Source organism: Urocampus carinirostris, chromosome 10 (assembly GCF_059441175.1).
Source record: "Urocampus carinirostris isolate Australia breed hairy pipefish chromosome 10, RoL_Ucar_1.0, whole genome shotgun sequence".
NCBI classification, from domain to species: Eukaryota; Metazoa; Chordata; class Actinopteri; order Syngnathiformes; family Syngnathidae; genus Urocampus; species Urocampus carinirostris.
Genome location: NC_142358.1, coordinates 24,025,237 through 24,046,753, shown reverse-complemented (window position 1 = coordinate 24,046,753; position 21,517 = coordinate 24,025,237). Strand labels below are relative to the sequence as shown.

Genomic DNA, 21,517 nt, shown 5'->3' with positions numbered 1-21,517 from the left:
GATAAAGATGAACAAAAAGGAATATAGAAGGAGAAAGAAAAAGGTAATAGTTGACTAAAAAGAGAGAAAGAAAGAATATAGAATAAATAGGAAAGAACAAGGGAAATGTAAAACATGGGAAATAGAGAATGAATGATAAAAAGAGAAAAAAGACCGTTTTGTTTTTTGGGGTACCTTTAGCAGCAAGATGGCTGCCAATCACGTCAAATCCTCTAGGTGATCCACATTTGATGTAAAATGGATGCAAATGTACCCAACTACAAGTATTTGAAAAATACACGTTTATATGTTATCCATGCATTATTTTACAATAATTAAAGTAAATATGTTTTTTTTTCTAACAAATTAAGGATTTTTTTTGTTTATTTCTAAGCGGCACTTAGTAATACACACTGTCCCTTTAAAGGTGGGATGTCCAATTTGAGGTGTCCTTAAAAAGTTGCAAGTTAAATATATTCTCTTTTTAGTATGTGTTAACAATGCCCAACTGAGTTCAAAGAGCCCTTACACTTTCATTTTCACCACAGGCATTTATTTTACTTTTAGCAAAGCGGTTCGGGGTGGAACACAATAGGTAAGTAAAATGGGGGTGGTGGAGGGTGCTAGTTGACTGACGTTATGCTCGTCCCTGACACCAGACGGCGTTTATCAACTGTACATTTGTATAAAACAATAATAATAATGATGAGAAATAATAGTAATAATAATAATACAAATTGAATTTATTTCCACTACAGTTTATTAAACTCAAGTAAAATCGTGCGGACTGAAATGTGACAAAAATAGCAAACAAACAATAATTTAAACGATTGATTTAATGATATCACAGTTCATCATCTTTTTATTTTTTATGAAAATATCCTCTGAATATGGGAACACTCAGATGTTATTTTTTCTATTTTGTATTCTCCATATTAAATTAAACAGCAGATCCGTGACTTTCATTTTAAAGGTGTTGTGTGTCGATTGAGGTGTTCTTAAGAATTTGAAAGCACAATATTTTCTCCATTGAGTTTCTTGTAACAATACCCAACTGAGTTCAATGAGCCATTATAAGTATTTTCCACCTATCCTATTTTCTTATATCTTACTTTTAGCAAAGCTGTTCGGGGCGGAACACATTAGGTAGTATGAATGGGCGTTGAGTGAATTCATGTTCATAGCATGAAAATGGTGAAAGTAAGAAAAGGCCTCTTTCAAGTACAATCCAAACCCCAACCCTAATGCCAAGAAAGACGAAAAAGAATCATTTGTTCCAGTGCGTCCAAGAAATTCACGAACTTGCACTCATATCATGAACGAGCTGACGGAAGCTGCAAAGATGACACAAGACAGGTGAAGGCGACAAAATATTACACAGTTCTTCTGACTCGTCCCTGAGGACCAATTGACCTATACAGGGTTGTACAGTTGTCTTTAATTCTATAACTGACCCTAACTGGCCTATCTGTCCGTTCGTCCGGCCATTAATCTGTCTGTCTGTCTGTCTGTCTGTCTGTCTGTCTGTCTGTCTGTCTGTCTGTCTGTCTGTCTGTCTGTCTGTCTGTCTAGGAACAACACTAACATACCTCTTGTTTGCGAAATCCCAATAATGCACGCGCATTGCTGACGTCATCTAAGCGCGCAATCTGCTCGATACTAATTTCCCCGTGTAAGGTTTTCGTCCCGCCTTACAATGGATACAATTGGACAAACTCACTTGGTTAACGCCCTTCCTCAACAGTTTCATGATTTCATTGGACACCTGTTTTTTAATTGTCGCTCTGCCGTGATGTGATTGGATCAATCTGACGTCAGTTAAAACTTTACTTCCGGGATTCGGTAACATCGCAAGGTATACATTTTTTCAGTATCCTTGCATACATTCCACGACCTCAAGGATTGCAAGGTTAACTGGACGCGTTCTATCAAAAGTAAGTATCGATTTTGTTTGAATGCACTCCATATTCAAAGTTGAATATTATGCGTCAGTCGATTTTTCTCGTGTTTGCCTCTGGGTTAGACTGAGAAATTAGCTGCAGACGCTGCAAATGTTGACATTGAGTTACCCGAGGTGTTTTTCTACTTGTTATTGTTCGGTACGCATTGAGTTCATTTCGTAATCCATAGCACAAAACACAGACTATAAAAGAAGAATTTACGTAGGTAAATAGTTAACATGACTGTAGCTTGGTAAAAATATTATGCAAATCCTTACAAGAGATGGTGTCACTTCTCACCTTTCAGTGATGATATCAGAGATCCTCCAAGTGCTACGCGGGGCAAATAAAGTAGGATGTGCTTTCATCACTACACAAGGGGAGCAGCTCCAATTCATGGCTTGCAACTCCTCACTTGGAGCAGGAGTTAAAATGGCTCAGGAAGCGGTAGAAGGCCTTGTGGGCAGCTTCATGGGCAGTAGTAACACGGTAAGAATTCCCATTTATCTTCTTCATTTTCGTTGTTTACAGCAACAATGTTTGCCAAACATAATAACCACAACAAATACAAGAGAGTCATGGTGAAAAATCGTTACTCTCCCTGTAGTTAGTGACACTATTTGCTTATTGGATTGACAAAGTGCACTCATCTAAAACAGGTTAATTTTATCCATTCATTTTCAAAAGCGCTTGTTCTCCCTGAGGGCACAACGAGCTGGTCACACCCTGGACCGGGATTGGCAAATTACATTTTTAAAAGAGCTGTATTGACCAACCACCCCACCCACCCTCTCAAAAAATCATACCTTATAATTTTCCATTATCAAAGATTTTTGAAAAAGTGCCAAGGAGTCACTGAGAAGCACCAAAGAGCCACATGCGGCTCCAGACGTCCATCGTCCATCCTGGACTATTAGCCAGCCAATCACACAGCACACAAAGATATTCAACCATTCACGCACACAATACCAAGAGACAATTTAGAGTCACAAATGAACCTGCCCAGCATGTTTTGGAGAATATGGGAAGGAACTGGAGTGCCCAGAGAAAACACAGGCTCAGATTAAATATGCAAACTCCACACAGGAAGGTTGATACCTGGAATCAAATCTGCAACCTTTTTACTGTGAGGCAGATTTGATAAGCAGCCATCTACTGTGTCGCCCATATTAATTTGTTTCGGATTTCAAAAGTTATGTTGATTTTGTTCTGTAATCTTTGATCCTTTTGCTAGAAGTATGTAATCAAGAAAGCAGGGATTTTTATTTTTACCGAAAAACGAATTAACATTAATACACTGTATATTCAATTTAATTACATTTACACTATCTGATAGAATCAATTACATTCACCCAATGTTTTTTAGAGCTGCTTATAAAACATATTGTGTTGTTGGAATAACGTAATATTACAATTCTGTCCACAGCAAGAGTCAATCAAGGAAGACGTCTTTCCTGAGATTGAGGACTGGGAAAATGTGGCTGCTGATGAAGCCACCAAATGGGCTGTGGGCTCAGAGTTTCCTGCTGACTCGAATGAAAAAACACCAAACAGCGACAGTGCTAGAGGTATCTTTTGGAATTTTGGTTGTTACTGTGGAAATACTTTAGGAACTGTTATTTTGTGTATTTAAGGATATTTCCTTGAGATGCAGGATCTCATTTTTTGGTTAGGTTCTCAATTTTTATTTAATTGTACATTTCATAAGGTGACCAAACCACCTGATTTCAACCCTCAAGGCTGAGTGCCAACCAGCGAGGCATTAGGTACCATTTTGTTGTATTTTTTTAATTGCTCAACCAAGGAAACCCTAATCTCCCATGTTTGGGGCAGATACTTTACCACAAGTGCACAGAGCTGAGTGGAAAACATAGACAGGTTGATACTTAACTATGTTACCCTTTAAACTGTTTACTACATACAGTATCTTTGTAAAACTACAGCGAGCAAAGAAAAGTCTGATCTGGTTTTAAAATGAGTGAAAAAAGTAAAAACTATGCTCAGCAGGTGGCTGCCTTGTGTTTTTGGAAAGGGCTCACTATTAAAGATGAAACTGTCTGAGATTTTAAAGGGACAATGTGTATTATTTGACCAGCTGTTGCTGTATGGTGTAGTAAAACCGAAAACGAGAGCTAAAATGCAGAAGGAAAAATACAAACTACAGAAACTCAATATGACCAAACCACAGTATTTTGTTTCAATTTTTTGCCCAGCGTTTTTGAGGTTTTTGGGTACCCGTAGCAGCAAGATGGCGGACAATGATGTCAGCTCCTTTTAGGCGGGGCTCATGCCATGTAAACTAAATACAAAGTTTTCAATCCACTAGTATGCAAAAAAAATGTACATTCATGTATTTTTGCCTATTATTAATAATCAATGTTGTTTTTTTTAATGTTTTTTTAACACTAGGTGGCATTGAATAATACACAGTGTCATTTTAAGACATTTGGCAATAAACTAAAGGCTTTAAATATTTGTATCATTGACAGTCTGGCACGTGCTTTTCCTATAAAATATAACATATTTTGGTGCAGAGGATTCTCACCCTGAAATAAAATTCCTCGTTGCTGAGAACAGCAAATCTCCCAGGAAAGGCAAGCAGTCACAGTGGTGTGTTTAAAGACCAATATTCAAAGAAAAGCTTTAGCATCTGAATTTGTTTTTCGTTACGTTCCATATGTTAAACATTTTCCTTTCAATTATCATATTTATTTTGTGCTTACGCGCACACCTAAAGCTCGGTTAAAAAAAAATTTTTGTTTCCCTTTTTTTCAGCTCAAACTAAACGATGTTGGTGACAAACGTTGAATATGTGCGGCCATGATTAAAATAATTTATTGACAACGTAAACTATAAACCCAATACTAACAATGTATTCATTTAAATGTTGGGTGTGTCATTTAACATGTGCCTAAAAAGTTAGGTTACATATTTTCTATTCCTATGGAGTAACAATGCCCAACTGCGTGTAAAGAGCCCTTATGCTTTATTTTCCATTACGCCTATCTGCTTTTATCGTACTCCTTTCAGAGTTGTTCCGGGTGGAACCCATTAGGCTCAAGGAATGGGGCCTCGCCGGAGAGTGACGTCATGCACTTGGCCGCAGGGTTTTTAATATTCAATTGTCAGTGTAGCATGATGGGGTGTTAAAGTAAGAAAAGGCCTGGTCCCTAGTAAAGTCTTAAAGTCAACCCAAACCCCTAAAAAGATTTTTTTAAATTGTTTATTCGAATCCGTCAAAAAAATGCACGTACAGACGCTCCCCTACTTGCGACCATTCGACTTACAAAAAACGGTAGACACGAACATTTTTTTCGGGATGTCGAAAAATATCAGGACATTGCTGTCAGTTAGATATTGTATTGTGTGCACCTTTTTCCAAGTACAGGACAGTAATGTAGTGCTTCTTTACGCCGCTACCGGCGTGTGGCGCTGTGAGAGGTACCCAGCATCCACCCTGAAGAAGAAATCCGCTTCATCTTCCTAGTTCGTGTGTAAACATTTTATACTGTATCTTCAGCGCACTAAGAACTTTTACATTTTTATGAATATCTCTTTTATCCATTTAATATGGTTAGTGTAAAGTGTAAAGAAGAGGCCAGACGCTTCTTTTTAAATGAAAGTGGTATAAGAAAGCTTGGTGCGGTTGAGAAAAAGGTTGAATCACCTTTTTAGACCACTTTTTAGCATGAAAGAGGAAGTGCGCCTAACTCTTGAAGCTCATCTTCCAAAAGTAAGTTGCACTTAACTGTATTTATCTTTATAGACCATATTATTTTATTAAATGTTTATTTTTTAGTACAAAACAATACAGGTTACTTATATAAACCTTAAACATACTTAGATAAACTTTACACATACATTCCATACAAAATAGTGCACCGAAGAAACTTATGAACAAATTTACCTTGCGAATGATTTTCCGGAACCTATCTCGTTCGTAAGTAGGGCGTTGTCTGTACTGGCATGGCATTATGATGAGCTGACAGAAGCCAGCAGATGGTGTCAGAGAGTCGCAAAGTTCCAAATTCCGTACGGTTGCTTTAAAATTGTTTGGCAAATAAGCTTCTCCTCAAACACTTTAAAAAGTTGATCCTGACTGTTATATCTACCTTAAAGCAATATTGATAAAATACTAGCTCTATATCCTTGGTCAATTGTGTGAAAATATTTTGTAACGTTTGCTCCAATTTGGATCTTTTTTTTTCCAAATGCGTTATTTTGTCATATTTACACTCCTATTATAGGAGTGCATTCTGGTCTAGGGGCAGCTTCATCGGGTTCCGGTTGGCCAGGTCAGAACGCACGCCTAATCCACACGGCATTGGGCTGGCATACATTTTACCACCCCACCAGATGTGTCCATGATTCGGTGGTCACCAGACTCACACCAGAAGATATGAAAAAAGCCAGGGAGGCTAAGCTGGGCTCAGTTAAACCTGCTAAACAGAGGGTGCGTTAAGTGGCTTACCTTACTCTCAATTTCATAGGTTATTGTTAAATTGCAGGGGGTAATTTAACCTATAGTGTTTATAATATTTTGTGGTTTATTTTTCTCAAGCTTAATGAGCGTGCTCGGGAGAGGAAGGTGCCCGCAACAAGAATAAGTAGGCTGGTTAATTTTGGAGGTAGGAACAACACTTTTTTTGTACTTGAAACAATTTGGCAGCCAATAATCAAACTGATCTTTGCCACAGGATTGGCAGTTGGCCTTGGGATTGGTGCCATTGCAGAAGTAGCAAAGCAGTCGCTGGGAGGCAAACAAAAAGGTAATTTCTCTGTTATATTGTTCTATCATTCAGAGAGATAAAATGCTCAGAGATAAAGTTAGAATCATGTTCATACTTATAGGGACATTGTGTTATTCAGTACTTAATGGTAAAATCAACTTCACTAATTCAAGAAAAAAAACTATTGATTTGAATAAGCAAATCATTAGATAATCATTTAAACACCTAATTTTTAAAAATAGTCTGAGGTTGAGAATTCTTCATTTATTTTACACAACATGAGCCTCACCTAGAGGGATATGATTGTCTGCCAACTTGCTGCTATGGTTTCCATTTGGGTTATATTCAGACGTTACATAAAGCTTTACAGAATATATTAGAAGAGTGAGTTTACACGCTGCGTGTTATCCATATCGCCGTGCTTGAAATCGATCAATTTGATATAGGGAGAATAAAAGATGGAAAGAAAATAATACTTTCTTAACGTCCAATGAAACACAAGTGTGTCTGGATTTAGTGAAGATACTAGTTTAATTTTATTCTTCAATAGCAATAGTTTTAAAACTAAAAAGGTTTTCTCAAGTGAAGCCACTCTTTTATTTATAAAACAATGAAGAAATGTCTTCACTTGTTATATAGTCTTGCCAACTACCATAGACTGTCAAAATCTGTGCCCATATGTACAGATACAGTATGTCTTGGTGTTGATACTGTGTAAGCACACAGTAAGTTGAGGTAAAAGTATATTTAAATCTTACTCTGGTACTGTATGTTTTGAAGCCTTTTTTAATTAAAAAAATTCCGTTGACTAACGTGAGCAATTGGTAATATTTTAATGTCGTATCTTTAAACAAAAAAAAAAAACATTAAAAAAAAATACTGATTGAGAAAAAACAAACTGTTATAGTACAGACGCTCCCCTACTTACGACCATTCGACTTGCGAAAAACGGTAGATATGAACTTTTTTTTTTTTTTTTGTGATGTCGAGAAATATCCGGACAATGCTGTAAGTTAGATTTTATATTGTGTGCACCTTTTTCCGAGTAGAGGACAGTACTGTGTTGCTATTTTCCGCCGGGTGGCACTGTGAGAGGTCACCCAGCATCCACCCCAAAGAAGAAATCCGGCTTGTACTTCCTAGTTCGTGTGTAAACCTACTATGTGAACTGTATCTCTAGCGTGCCAGGAAATTTGACGTTTTTATTGTTTAATATCTCGTGCATCCATTCAATATCGTCGGTGTAAAGTAGAGGCGAGACGTTTCTTTTGAAATGAAAGTGGAATAAGAAAGATTGATGCGGTTGAGAAAATGTTTGGATCGCTTTATTTCGCCCATTTTCTACCATGGTGGAGGAAGAAGGCTAACTCTTGAAGCCCATCTTCCAAAAATAATCTAAACTTAACTTTATTTGTCTTTATAGAGCATATTATTTTATTAAATGTTTATTTTTTTAGTACAAAACAATACAGGTTACTTATATAAACCTTAAACATACATTCCATACAAAATATAGCACTGAAGCAACTTACGAACAAATTACATTTACGGACGATCGTTCGTAAGTAGGGCCGCGTCTGTATTTGGAATCAATGCATTGCTATTTTGGTAATATTTTATATGTTGTGGATTATATGTTTAATGATTCTCTACAACAGCAAATTTGAAGTGGGCCTATGCATAGTTTTGAATATCAAAATAATGTTGAGTCACATTATTATACTCAAATGTAATCTATATGCATTTTATCAAACAATCAACTAACCAATTGATTAACCAATTAATTCACCAATTTGAAAAATTACCAAATTGGCCTTTTGCTAGGAATTCTCAACTGTGTGTTACACTTCAAATGTGTTTCTTTGTCTCCCTTTTCACATATAACTCTGCAGACATAAACTCCTTGCTCGACTCTCCCTTGCTGTCTGAAGCCAATGCAGAAAGAATTGTAAACACACTTTGTAAAGTCCGTGGAGCTGCATTGAAGATAGGACAGATGCTAAGCATACAAGGTGCATGCCACACTTAGTATTGCCCTTTCATGATGTTGAGTTTTCCAAAATTAATCACACAGGCTTTGCATGTTCTTTCCTCTGCAGACAACTCCTTTATCAACCCCCAACTACAAAAGATCTTTGAGAGGGTCCGACAGAGTGCAGACTTCATGCCGATATGGCAAATGAATGTAAGCTGGACTGATGCAGGATTTACTGTACAAATGGCATTTCACCTCCTCGTCACAGTTAATTTGCCTTATTTCAAAATGGGGAAAAAAAGTAATTTGAAAATGTTACTACATTATTCCTGTGTCGCTGGATCATAGGATATTTAGTAACTCAGAGAGTAAAATATATACCGTTTTCACTCTATTATCTTTGCATTAAACCCTTATGCTCATAGAGCAGATCAAGGATTTGTTTAAATATTTATCTTTCAAATCCTTCGCTCATGCTCACTGTAAGTGAATACATAGAAATCTTACCCCAATAAAATATGATTGTATCTCATTTAAAAAAACATTTAACCAAAACAACACGTTTTCTTATTTTAGGTACTATTTTTTATTTCAATAGGAATTATTTTTAAACTGATGAATTATTTGTCATATAAAATTATTATTATTTTCTTTTGTTGAAAAAATTATCTTGCCATAAAAAGAAAGTTGTGTTTATCGGGAGATTTTGCCTATTTTAAGGAGTATTTTTATTTCATTTTAGTAGATATAGGTTTTGTCAAGGTTAACTTGAGATTGTATTAAAAAGATAGAAACACACTCTGAGTCGGATATTGAGTTGGGTAGCCCTTTCATCGGAGCAGCATCCCACCTTAGCTGTCCCTAAGATCTGCCTCCAAAATCGGCTCAGAGAGGAATCACACACATCCGATACCTAGTGACCCATTTATTCAAAACATAGGCGTAAAACAACACGTCTGATTGGCTTAAACAAGATCACATGGTTACATGAAACGATACCATGCTGGTCGCTAGGTGTCACACTATCATAATAAATGAGAAACGAAAGTTAAAGAATCGGTCAGCTGCCCAACTGACCTTGGAAGATAAAGATTAGCCCTCCTAAAGGAAGAGGAGCTAATTATTTACGGTAAGCTTAAATAATGATGCAGCGTATTTCTAAGGAAGCATAGATAGGGAGGAGAGGCACATTTTAGGGAAGCGAGACAGCTAGGCGCTATCTCTGAAGGACTTCTGCGTCATTTCGTGTCCGAAAGGGAAAAATTAACTAGCTAAAACAATTGTAATAAAAAAAAACAACAGCTGGATATAATCCGTATTTCTGATTATATTGCTATTTTTTTTTGTGTTTTAGTAGAAAATATGTTTTCCAACTCATCACACCATAAGCAAAAAATGCTGTATTTAAGCTTTTTATTAGTTGTTTTTGTAACTGATATTATAATATGTGAATGGAGCTTCTAATATTTATTTATAATAAATATTGTAATTTTTTTAAATTTATTTTTTGCTCCCAAAAATGTTTAAAAATATTATAGAACAAGTAAATTATCTTTCAAAATAGCAAAATTATTCATGGGACAATGCTTTTTTTCCTGTTCATTTTTTTAATGTGTATTATTCAACCTCTTTGAGCTTCAATTTCATCAATTTGAGACTGGATACAGTTAAGATCTCTCTTTAGTAATTGTACAGCAGGCTCATTCACATACAGTGCATCCTAAAAGTATTAACAATGCTTTACTGTAAATACATTCCAAATGCACTGTACAGGTATCATCAATACAAAGTGATATGCAAAACAACAAAAGCTAAGGCTTTAAACACTTATGTGCATTGCATGTAGTAATTCAATTCCTCCTATCCACCATACAATAGAACGTTTTAGATAAAGAGCTGGGTCCGGGCTGGAGAGAGAAGTTGTCATCCTTTGAGGACAAACCCTTCGCCGCAGCTTCCATTGGCCAGGTGCATCATGGGGTTTTAAAAGATGGCAGAGAAATCGCAATGAAAATCCAGGTAGGTTTGAAATGTCACTTTCTTGTCCTACTTATTGTTGATCTTTTGTCCATTTTCTTACTAGTATCCCGGAGTGGCAGAGAGTATCCATAGTGACATAAACAACTTGATGTCGGTATTGAAATTGAGTGTGGTTCTACCTGAAGGTAACACCATTTTCATTCAATTAAATTGTATTTATTTTTCTGATTTTCATGTGTCTCATATCAATTACGTATTTTTAAGAAAAGACTGCAAATGGACTCCATATTGTTGTACCCACTCTTTCATAGTCATACATTTTTGCACATGTTTTTATCGTATTGTATATACAGATAAATAACTTTTAGCAATTTAAAATAAAACAAGGCTAAGAAATTCAAGAATTGCAGTAACAATATTATTCCTATATGGTCAATAAAAAGATTTCAGACAGCGTAATTTTTGTTGCGTAAAATTACAGCTTCTAACCATCCCTTTAAACAATGAACACCAATTGGAGTTCAACTATCATTTGGATAAAGGAATATTTTGCTGCAAAACTTATGTTAAGTATAATGGGTATAATTCATGTAGGATCTTTTGTCGTGGGCACCACATGCTTTTTGTGTCCGTTAATAACTTGACAATAACATAATACCTTACTTAATTACTACTTAATTTCTATTTGAGCTTTTTTCTTTAAAAAAAAGGACATTAACAATAATCTGGTGGCGGTTTTACTTACTAAGCATTAAACAGAACAAAATTACCTCATGTTTCCCAATTTAATAATAATAATAATAATTTCCTTGTATTGTCATTCTGTGTAACAATGTACACAGAACGAAATGTCGATTGCACCTGACCCGTTGTAGCGAGCCGATGCAGCCGCAGCCAACAGAGGGCGCCGCCGACCACTTTTTAAGTCTTAGGAATGACTCGGCCGGGGCGCGAACCACCGACCTCCCAGTCTCAAAGCGGGCGCCTTACCATCTAGGCTAATTTGCACCCATAGTGGGTACAAACCATCTTTCGACCTATTTAAATTATCCATTCTTTGTGTTATTGCAGCCATTTGCACAGATCCAAAATCTTTATGTCAAAATGGGGTTCCGATTTTACATTACTGAAAATAAAATCAGCCGAAATTTAGAAATGTATACTGATTTATTATTAAATAGAAACTAAAATACTGCATAGTTATAAGTATTCAGACCCTGTGTAAAAACTCTTGAGACTTGTTTTTTTTTTGGGGGGGGGGATTTATGCATACCTGGATTTGGGGACTGAATGTCATCTCCAGTTATTTCAAGTTGGATGATAAATGTTGGTGGACAAACTGTTTTAGGTCTCTCAAGAGTTGCTCAAATGGGTTTAGGTCAGGCTCTCACTGAGCCAGTCAAGAAAACTTGTTGTTCTGGAGACACTCAACTGCTATTTCAGCTGTGTTCTTAGGGTCATTGTCATGTGAACAGCTGAACCTTCTGCTCAGTCTGAGGTCAGGAGTAGGTTGTCCTCCAGAATATCTTCGGGTATTAATGTAATACTCTTTTTTTCAATTGCAACCATTCGTCTTGACCCTGCCGTTGAAACACACCCCTTCAACATGATGCCACCAGCACCATGTTTTACTCTAGTGTTTGTACTGACAGGTGCTGAGCAGTGTCTGGTTTTCTCCACACATACAGCTTACTGTCTTTTTTCAGAGTCTTTGTCTTTTTCCTCTCATGAGGAAAGACTCCTCTCACATTCCGTTGTTCTCTCCATCAATTTGTATTTTTGTAAATATCAACTAACAATGGAAAATGTCCAAAGCAGGCAAATCGACATGGACTTGATACAGTCTTGGAAGGATTGAAAAGGGTGATGAATGAAATTAAAGATGGATTCAAAAAGATGGACCATAGAATGGTGAAAATGCTGAATAAAATGGCTGAAACAAAAAGAAGCTGGAAGATATGCGTAAAGAAACAACAGTTATTCATTAAAACAAAAATAAGTCTCCCACATCAAATGAAAATAACTAATCTAATCAAAAGGATTAAAGACCTGCACACATTTTAAAACAAACGAACACACACCTTTTGTTGGATTATTCCCCTTTCTTCATAAATGCGAAAATGGCACAAAGACAACATATCAAAAATAAATGTACACCTTTAAATAATTGTTAGAAGCAGTGTGCAACATTCTGGGAAAGGGTTTTTTCATAAGACTTTAGCTTCAACCCTGTCATTGTTTTTCTTTTCTGGTGATTTGGTTATTTTGTGATGTGATGTTTGTTGCAACATAATTGAAAATAAAAGTGAAAATACTAATACCAAATAACAACCAAAAGGTAGATATTAGTTTCATCAGACTAGAGAATCTTATTTTTCAGTCTTTGTGAAATGTATGAAGGCCTTCATGTGTCTTGTACTGAGAAGTGGCTTCTGTCAGGCCACTCTGATATAAAGCCACAATCACTACTACATTTCTGCCGAAGTGATCTTTGGGTTATTATTTTAGTCCTTCACTAAAGCTATTCCTTTATCATTTGTCAGTTTGGCTGGACAACCAAGTCAAGGAATAGTTTTGGTCGAGCCAAACTTGTTCCACTTGAGGATTATGTAGGAAACACTCCTGTGAACCTTACGTGCTGCAGAAATTCTTGCCACAATTTGGTTTCTGAGCTCCTTAAGGAATTCCTTCAATCTCTTCGCTCTCATTCGCTTTGACATGCTGTGTGAGCTGTAAGATTCTTTATTAATCAAGTCCAATAAGTTTAATAAACTCAGCTAGATTATAAAGAACCAGAATTATGTCAAGAAAAATCGGAATAAATGGACAGCATGTGAGTTAAATATGAATTGATCCGTATACTTGTTTTTGTTTTTTTTAAATACATTTGTAAGAATCCTACTTTTTATTTTCTGTCGAGAGGGTGAAGATCCAACTGTTATAAATAAATGACAAATTCATTTGGGCAAATTTCAAGGGGTCCAATACTTTCCATACCCGCAATATAATGTCTTTGTAAATGGAAGCATTTTAAATTTGCACCACAGGGTGGTGCTGTTGTCACTAAATGTATCGGTCACGTTATATTCTTTTGGGCGGGTGATTATCAATTTATTAATACTAACCCTTGTAATAAGGACTCAAGAATAAGGTATTTTTATTGAATCCACACCCAGATTCTTGTTTTCAACATTTTGATGTCGTTGGAATTTGTGGTTTATCTTTTACTAAAACATGAGGCTTCTTTTGAATACTATCCTGACCACTTTTCCTTGCTTTAGAACACGTAGTTTTTCTTTTCCAGGCCTTTTTGCAGACAGCAGCCTGGAAGTTCTTCAGAGAGAACTGGCTTGGGAGTGCGACTATGAGAGGGAAGCTGTGTGTGCCAAGAAATTTAGGTCAGTTAATGTCTTGCGCTTTATTTTCGTTTCCACCAGAAGTCCAGTCACCAGTTACAGAAAAGTCACAAAGATGAATGCAAACAGGGTTCGTAAGGGGGTGTTTGAAATCCTTGAAATTTCTTGAATTGTAATGTTTTCAAGGATTGAAAAGTGCTTTAATTTTGGATGAAGTGCTTGTTAATACCTGAAATTGTTGCCATGTTTCTCAACAAGTCTGCTTAAAATGATGCCAACACTCCTCTCTGGTGTCTTTGCTTGATTAACTGCAGCTGGCATTAGTTTTTTATGGGATTGTGCTATGAAGCGGCATTGCCTTCTAAAGGTCGCCCTCCAAGAGGATAACCCTATCCCATGCAAGATTAAAAAAACGCATATGTAAGTCCAGATATATTTGTGGCTCTGAATAATACAGGGTACACAACATTTTTTTTCTTCTTTGATATTACTGAAGAAATTGGAAATCTGGCTTTAAAAGTCCTTATAAAGTGATTGAGCTTGGTTGTGAAAAGGAAAATTTCTTAAAATAGGTTGAGTCATGCAGTGTCATGGATTTGCATTGTAAATTGTGTCCTCTTAAAAAATATCCGGAATAGTGGTTCTATCTTCTATATAATATATGAAAATACAACATAAAGTAAGGTACTGCATTCTTTGCTTCTGTTCTGTTAAAATGCTTGGGTAAAAAGCTTTTTGTTTGATTTTTTGGTACTGTTGAGTAATTTAAAAAGGTTATTTCTTCACAGGTTTCCCCTGTTACTTAGGGTGCAACAGATCCGAAGACTTGGTCTGCTAACCCTAACAGTGCTCTGTTTATTATGTACTACACTTTTTAAATGAAATGCACAATATATAATCAACTTAAACTGGAAACCTGTAAATAAAGTGTTAACATACACCAGGTTCAAATAGTGACCTTGTAAGATAAGCTTTTTTGTTTCATTAAAAAAAACCTCGAGGCACAAAGCCCCCTCAAAATGTTCTAAAATTGATTCGTGGCACCAGTGTCATGTTTTTTTTTTTTCCCCATTAAAGCTTAATTCATTATGTTACCTGAATTAACAGTATATAGTTTTTCTTATCAATTGTGGTTAATATAGCTCAGGAGTGATTTAATAATCTTGATGACATTTTTTATTTTTACTATATTTTTATTTTTAATCTGTTTTTCAAGTTTCACTACATTTTAATCATGTTTTTTTCTGGAAAAATAACAAGAATAATACTTAAAAAGAGCACAATTTATCTGTCAGCGGATCATTACTACTTTGACTTCTATAAAAATGCATTTAAAAAAATACTAGTAGGTTGGAAAATCTGTATTCATATCACACAAAACTCCACACAATTGTCTGCCATCTTGCTGCTCAGGGTACCCCTGAAAACCAAAAACCTTGGAAAAGGCTGAGCAGAAAAATGAGACGAAAAAGGGTGCAGTTTGGACACTTTGAGCCTCCGTAGTTTGTGTTCATCCTTGTGCTTTGTAGCACTAATTTTCTGTTACACTACCAAATACAGGGGCATCTATTGGTCAAATATTACACAGGTTTTTGAGGCTTCTCCTTTCCTCCGCTCGCCATGAATACTTTGTGCGCCATGTTTATTCTTGAAATGTAATACTAGCGAAAAAAGAGGACTTACTATATTTCATATTATTTCTGTTAATTTTAAGTTATGGTAACACTTAACTTAAGAAAATGCTACACCTTCAGCTGCACTTGATGCCAAATTATATGTACGGTAGGTGAATGAGGAGATGTCATGTTGCAAAAAACTGGTTGGTCAGGTGCCAGTCTACATTGCCTTGAGTACTTTGTATACGTATTGATGACACCTGTTTTTCTATGGCATCCAGATCATTGCTGGAGGGAGATGCATTTTTCCAGATTCCTGAGGTGATCGATGAACTATCAACACGCAGAGTGTTAGCAATGGATCTAGTGCAGGGAGTTCCCCTGGACTGTTGTGTGGACTTGGACCAGGAGACCAGGAACCAGGTATGACTTCATTTCAGATAAAAACCCAAAATAAATTACTTTTGTGATTAGGGCTGCAACAACGAATCCATACAATCGATTAAAATCGATTACTAATAGCTTTGGCAACCAATTACCTAATCGATTTGTCGTGTTGCACACTTAATGAGTCATTAAGTAAGATAATCAATGCAAATAAATGAATTACGTCTTGTGAAGTTGTAGAGTCTATTAGCACTTTAATCCGGCAGAGGGCGCTTTTAGATCGTTTTTATCAAAGTATCTTCCTTTTTTTAGAATAATTTATTATTAAACATTGCATCATCACAAACAAAATTGGCATGAAACAGTCAAACACTAAAAAGTCAACAAAGGAACAGACAGTGCTGCACAAAAACAGAGAAAACAACATATAAAACATATGAAGTTAAAAGAAAAATAATAATGATGACATGTTCATCTCTACACAAGTAGCAGCCTTTCAAGAATATTTTATATTTGGAGATTGGGAATGTTGATCATTTTCAAAGATTCAATGCAAAAAACTAAATTTTAATATGATCTTTGGATAAGGTGGTAGAAAATGAGTATCTTACATATTTGCATGTGTATAATATACATTTGTATGTATTTTTGTATATTGTTAAGTCATTTGTCAAACACTTTTTTTGTATTGTTTTATATTACAGATGAATTTGTTGTGTTGTGCATTATTTATTTCTATCCCTCCAAAACTTCAATATTTGAATAGAGGAGAAAATTGAAAATGTGTTTTTTAAAAATGTGATTCATTGATCAATTGAAAGAATAATCGGCTTATTAAAATAATAGTTAGTTGCAGCCCTACTTGTAATGTTGTCCTGGGTTGTAATTTTAACACACGCCGACTCCCACATTTTCAGATTTGCTTCAACATCCTTCAATTGTGTCTCAGAGAGCTTTTTGAGTTCAGGTTCATGCAAACAGACCCAAACTGGGCCAACTTCTTTTACAATTCAGAAACTCACAAGGTAAGAAGCACATGTTTAGTATACATATACTAATATCTTTCTGTTTATAGTTTGTTACAGCAGTTGGGAACCTATGGCTGTTTTCATGAGTACATATAATTCAAAGATAAACCAGAATTTATGTAATTACTTGATAAAAAATTACCTTATGTTAGGCCGATTGTCGTACATGCAAAGCCAACATAATACTGATGCATGAAGGGTTTGGTCCAGTATATAAAGAGCATACTTTTTACTCCAGTTTACAGTCAAAGTGTCACACCAACCGGCCCTGTTGTGGCTGTAAATCCCTAAATAATGGGGGCTGGGGGACTGAGATGAAAATTAAAACAATTAGACAAACAAACACAAAACCTAAATACATTACTTAGTTGTGAAAAGGTCAGTCAATATGTGCATTTTAAATTTCTTTAGGTGATTCTGTTGGATTTTGGAGCATGTAGAAGTTACCCGGAATCGTTTACAAATGACTACATAGAGGTAAGATTGATATAAAAATTCTATAACATTGTCATGTATGTAATCAGGATTGATTTAGTTAAGGGTTAACATTGTTTTGGATACAGGTAGTACACGCAGCTTCTGTCGGTGACCGAGAAACTGTTCTGGCTAAATCTAAAGACCTGAAGTTTCTAACAGGCTTTGAGACCAAGGTAAGATGCGATTCCGCTCTTTTATTTTTAAAAAGGTTTTGACTCCACCTTTCTCTCTTTTTTTACAACATCCACTTTCCTCTGCTTGATTCATCCATCATCTCTCAATATCTCAATTAAATTCTGAGGTTTGTTGGGGAATGGTTCTTGACGTTTTACCTCGCTTGGCAAGCATGGTTAGAAACCCAGGACATAGTGGCATTCTTAAGGCCTGTACGCACTGGGGGATCCACGTTTTGTTTCTGGGGTGTGGGGGAACCGGCACCAAAGCCATCAAGTATTAAACCTGTTTGATCATTTTTTTGCTCGGTCGCCAAATTCCCTTATTGGTGCGGGGTGCAGAGGAAAACGGCGAGCTACCCCTTTTTTACAAGACACGCGCTTTAAATACAAAACACTTCTATGATGTCTGAAAGCATTTCTGGCACCCGCCCAGAGGCGAAATTAATCAATTTTTTTTGCCATCATTATTACAGGAGGTCAGTATTTATTAAGACCTCACAATTTTTAATCTTTTTCATTAAGTGCTCAATTTATATATCCAAACAGCTGGTGAAGTTAACTATTAAACACACTGCACTTCCCTTCCCGTATCATTGGAGTCATTGTCAAGTCGCCGGGGTTTCCTTTATTCTTCTAGGAACAATGACAATAAATGCAATTTGCTCCATTATTGTGTTTACCACCAATGACAAGAACACAAAAAGACAACTTGTCACATCTGTGTTGCAATCTGGCATTATTCTCCGACAGATGGTTGCCCTGGCGCTGGTGTCCAGAAATATAGGGCAGCCCGCATTCATGTTTTGACGCAGTAGTAAATATGTGTTCATCTATCCGAACGCTATCCGAGTCTGGTAGTCGCCATCTTGAATGGTCACATGGTCTGAAAACACGTGACCTAGACAACTTAGGGTAGAGCTGAAAATGGCACAGGTGAAAACTGCTTCAGGTGTGCTGGGACGGCGCCGTTTGTGTTCTGCAGCCAAAAGCGTCGGCGCCTTTCTGGGGGCATTTATCATTCGGAGTACTTTGGTTTTAGGTTGTATGTTTTACAATGCACCTCAAGTTCATTGTCAACATGTCTCCCACCAGGCCTTCAAGGATGCTCATGTGGAGGCCGTGATGATTCTAGGCGAAGCTTTTGCATCTTCTGAGCCCTTCGATTTTGGGACCCAGGACACGACCCAACGCATCCAAAGCCTGGTGCCTGTCATGCTGAGACATCGCCTCACCCCTCCACCAGAGGAGACATACTCCCTCCATCGTAAAATGGCCGGCTCATTCCTTATCTGCTCGAAATTGAAAGCACGTATTCCTTGCAAGGATATGTTTTTGGATGTGTACAACGCTTACCATCAGAGGAGGCAGGCTGAGCAAGTAGCACGAGCAAGTACTTGACAACTCTCAGGAGTCAGAACTGCTTTGATATTGTGACAGAAGAGTACATTTTCTCGGACTATGATGTTATTCTCTTGTGAGATTTGCGGTCGGGCTTAATTCACCCACCTTTCTGATTTGCTGCTGATATTAACCTGGAGGGTCGGATAATAGGAAGTTACTCTGCGAATCCATCCACTAAGGTTCTGTGTACACACTAGACCGGGGGTCAGCAACAAACGGCTTATTGGCGCTCCCTAGTGGTTCACTGGCGCTTTTTCAAAGATGTTTGATAATAGAAAAGTGTGCGGTTTCTTTAAAACCCGACACAAACATTCTTAACGTTTTCCAATGAATATATACTGTATATGTATATACATATATATATACTATGCAGTACACACAGTATCTGTTGCCTTCCTTATAAAGATTATATAAAGCTTTGAATTTTTTGGGATCCAATATGGCTCTATCAGCATTTTGTGTTGCCAACCGGTGCGCTAGCATTCGATGTGTAAACATCAAAGGGCCTTTGGCAGCAAATTCAAAGACTTAAAAAGGACATTTGGATTGTCTCTCTAAACAGAAACGATTAAAAAAACACTAAGGTCCAGAAAACCTTTCGATAATCTAAGTGGTGCTTACACTGCATATATTGTTGTGTTTTCATTTTAAGCAATTTATGTCTGAAATGCTTGTGTGAAGGTGTGTCAAGTATAAAGCCCGCGGGCCGGATCCGGCCTATTGAATGGTTTTATTGAGCTTTACATAAATTTATAATTATGTCATTAAAGAAACTAGTCTCTAGGTCATTTCTGTCAAAATTTATTTTTTTTAAATGTATGGCAAATAATGGGCAGTGTTGGGTTTGTATAACATGGTGAGTTGGTTCAAGTGTAAAACTGCATTCACTCAACTGTTGAAATAAACCAATTACCACCTTCAATGACATATGAAAATATTTTGTTTTCTGAATTAATTTGTTGTGTTAAGAAAATACCTCTTGTCATCCTTTAATAAAACATGTAAGGAAAGCTACTAATGTGGCCTGAATAATAAAGCATCATACTGAAAAACAAAGCAAAAAATTGGACTTGGCACTGAGTTTGACATCCTTGCTTTAGTGTGTTGTATTATTATAATGAGTGAATATTTATTGAATTACTTTGCCTATCACTTTGCAGAAACCAAAACATAATGTGAAGCTTATGTTTCCATTACTGAAACACAAACAACTTTTAAATAAAATATTTGATGTCTACTTGATTGATATGCATGGAAATAAAAGCCAACATAAAATTTTCACATGCTCTGAATTTTTTTTTTTTCCCCTTTTCACGTAAAATCGAAAAATACTTTTGACGTGCATTTGTTTTGAAATCTGCAACAACGAACATTCTGTTGTCTTTTATAGTTCTCTTTAAAGAGTATAGGTTAATTTACTTACAAGATTAAATAACAATTGCTTCTATTTAAAATGCTAATTTATAGCTTTGCCAAAAATCTATAGGTTTTGTATCATATTGTAAGGTTGTTGAGGTGGGGCCTCAGGTAGCCCACAAAGAACATCTGAGTCAGCCCAGTTCTAAAAATGGCTTACAAGTCATGGGCCTGTGTGATTTTCTTGAATATTTAAATGTAAACAATAGAAAGAGGTTTGAGGTGCATGTGTCTGGGTACAAATATACACAGGGTTTGTATGGGTGCTTGAAATGCTTCAAAATGCTTGAATTTTAATGTTTTCCAGGATTGAAAAGTGGTTACATTTTGGGTGAAATGCTTGCAAAGGCTTGAGATTTTTGTCATGTTTCTCAAGAAGTCTTCTGAAAACTTGCACCAACACTGTTACCTGGTGGCTTCGCCTTGCAGGTGCATGTTTTTCCCAATGGGAATAATGACAGCTGGCATTAGTTTGTACGGCATTGTCCTATGAAGTGTCACCGCCCCCCAAGGGTAGCACCCAAGAAGACCGCTGCATGCTATACCGAAATGGGGCACTATTAAATGTGTATTACTGCAAAGATTATGTATCAAGTATGGACATTTATTATCGGCCTTGCAAAAAATTAAGGTAGCGTTTCCCGGTGGTTAGTTGTTATAGGAAGAATTTCCTGCAACTGAAAATGTAAGCTACATATTACAGTCATTTTTACCCAACACCTATATGGGGAGAGATTTGTCTTAAAAATATTTACACACAAATATATTTGCCATGTACTTATGTACTTTGTACTACTATTGTCATGATTACTCATTACACTCACCTGCGCCCGCTCGTTTGGCGCCTGATTACCCGATTGGTTCCCTGTCCTACTTAAGCTCAGTCCTTTCACTCACCTGTTGTCAGTCTGTCAGCGAACATCTGTTTTCACAAGGCAAGCATTTTTTACTCTGATTCCCGTCTGTCTGGTTTTGTCACCCGTTTTCCACTCGTCCGTTCCTGATTTCCCCGTTTGTCTCCTGATACGACCCTTTTTTTTTTACCCCGACCACGTT

At 36.5% G+C, this 21,517-nt stretch overlaps 1 protein-coding gene across 1 annotated transcript; it reads left to right on the top strand.

Annotated features, from left to right (window-relative positions):
* Nucleotides 1-1,781: 1,781 nt before the first annotated feature.
* coq8b (coenzyme Q8B) lies at nt 1,782-20,059 on the top strand. The gene is made up of 16 exons (XM_088346106.1): nt 1,782-1,913; nt 2,227-2,408; nt 3,346-3,487; nt 6,167-6,372; nt 6,481-6,547; nt 6,617-6,688; nt 8,542-8,661; nt 8,749-8,834; nt 10,503-10,643; nt 10,708-10,789; nt 13,909-14,002; nt 15,858-15,999; nt 16,881-16,988; nt 17,403-17,468; nt 17,555-17,641; nt 18,737-20,059. Coding segments are annotated over exons 1-16 (1,902 nt in total). The 5' UTR covers nt 1,782-1,912; the 3' UTR covers nt 19,043-20,059.
* Nucleotides 20,060-21,517: the final 1,458 nt, after the last annotated feature.

Bases quoted from the DNA above. Each gene is read 5' to 3' on its own strand.
- coq8b (XM_088346106.1), top strand. The intron at 6,548-6,616 runs GTAGGAACAACA...TCTTTGCCACAG, and splicing joins TAGGCTGGTTAATTTTGGAG to GATTGGCAGTTGGCCTTGGG. The intron at 8,662-8,748 runs GTGCATGCCACA...TTTCCTCTGCAG, and splicing joins ACAGATGCTAAGCATACAAG to ACAACTCCTTTATCAACCCC.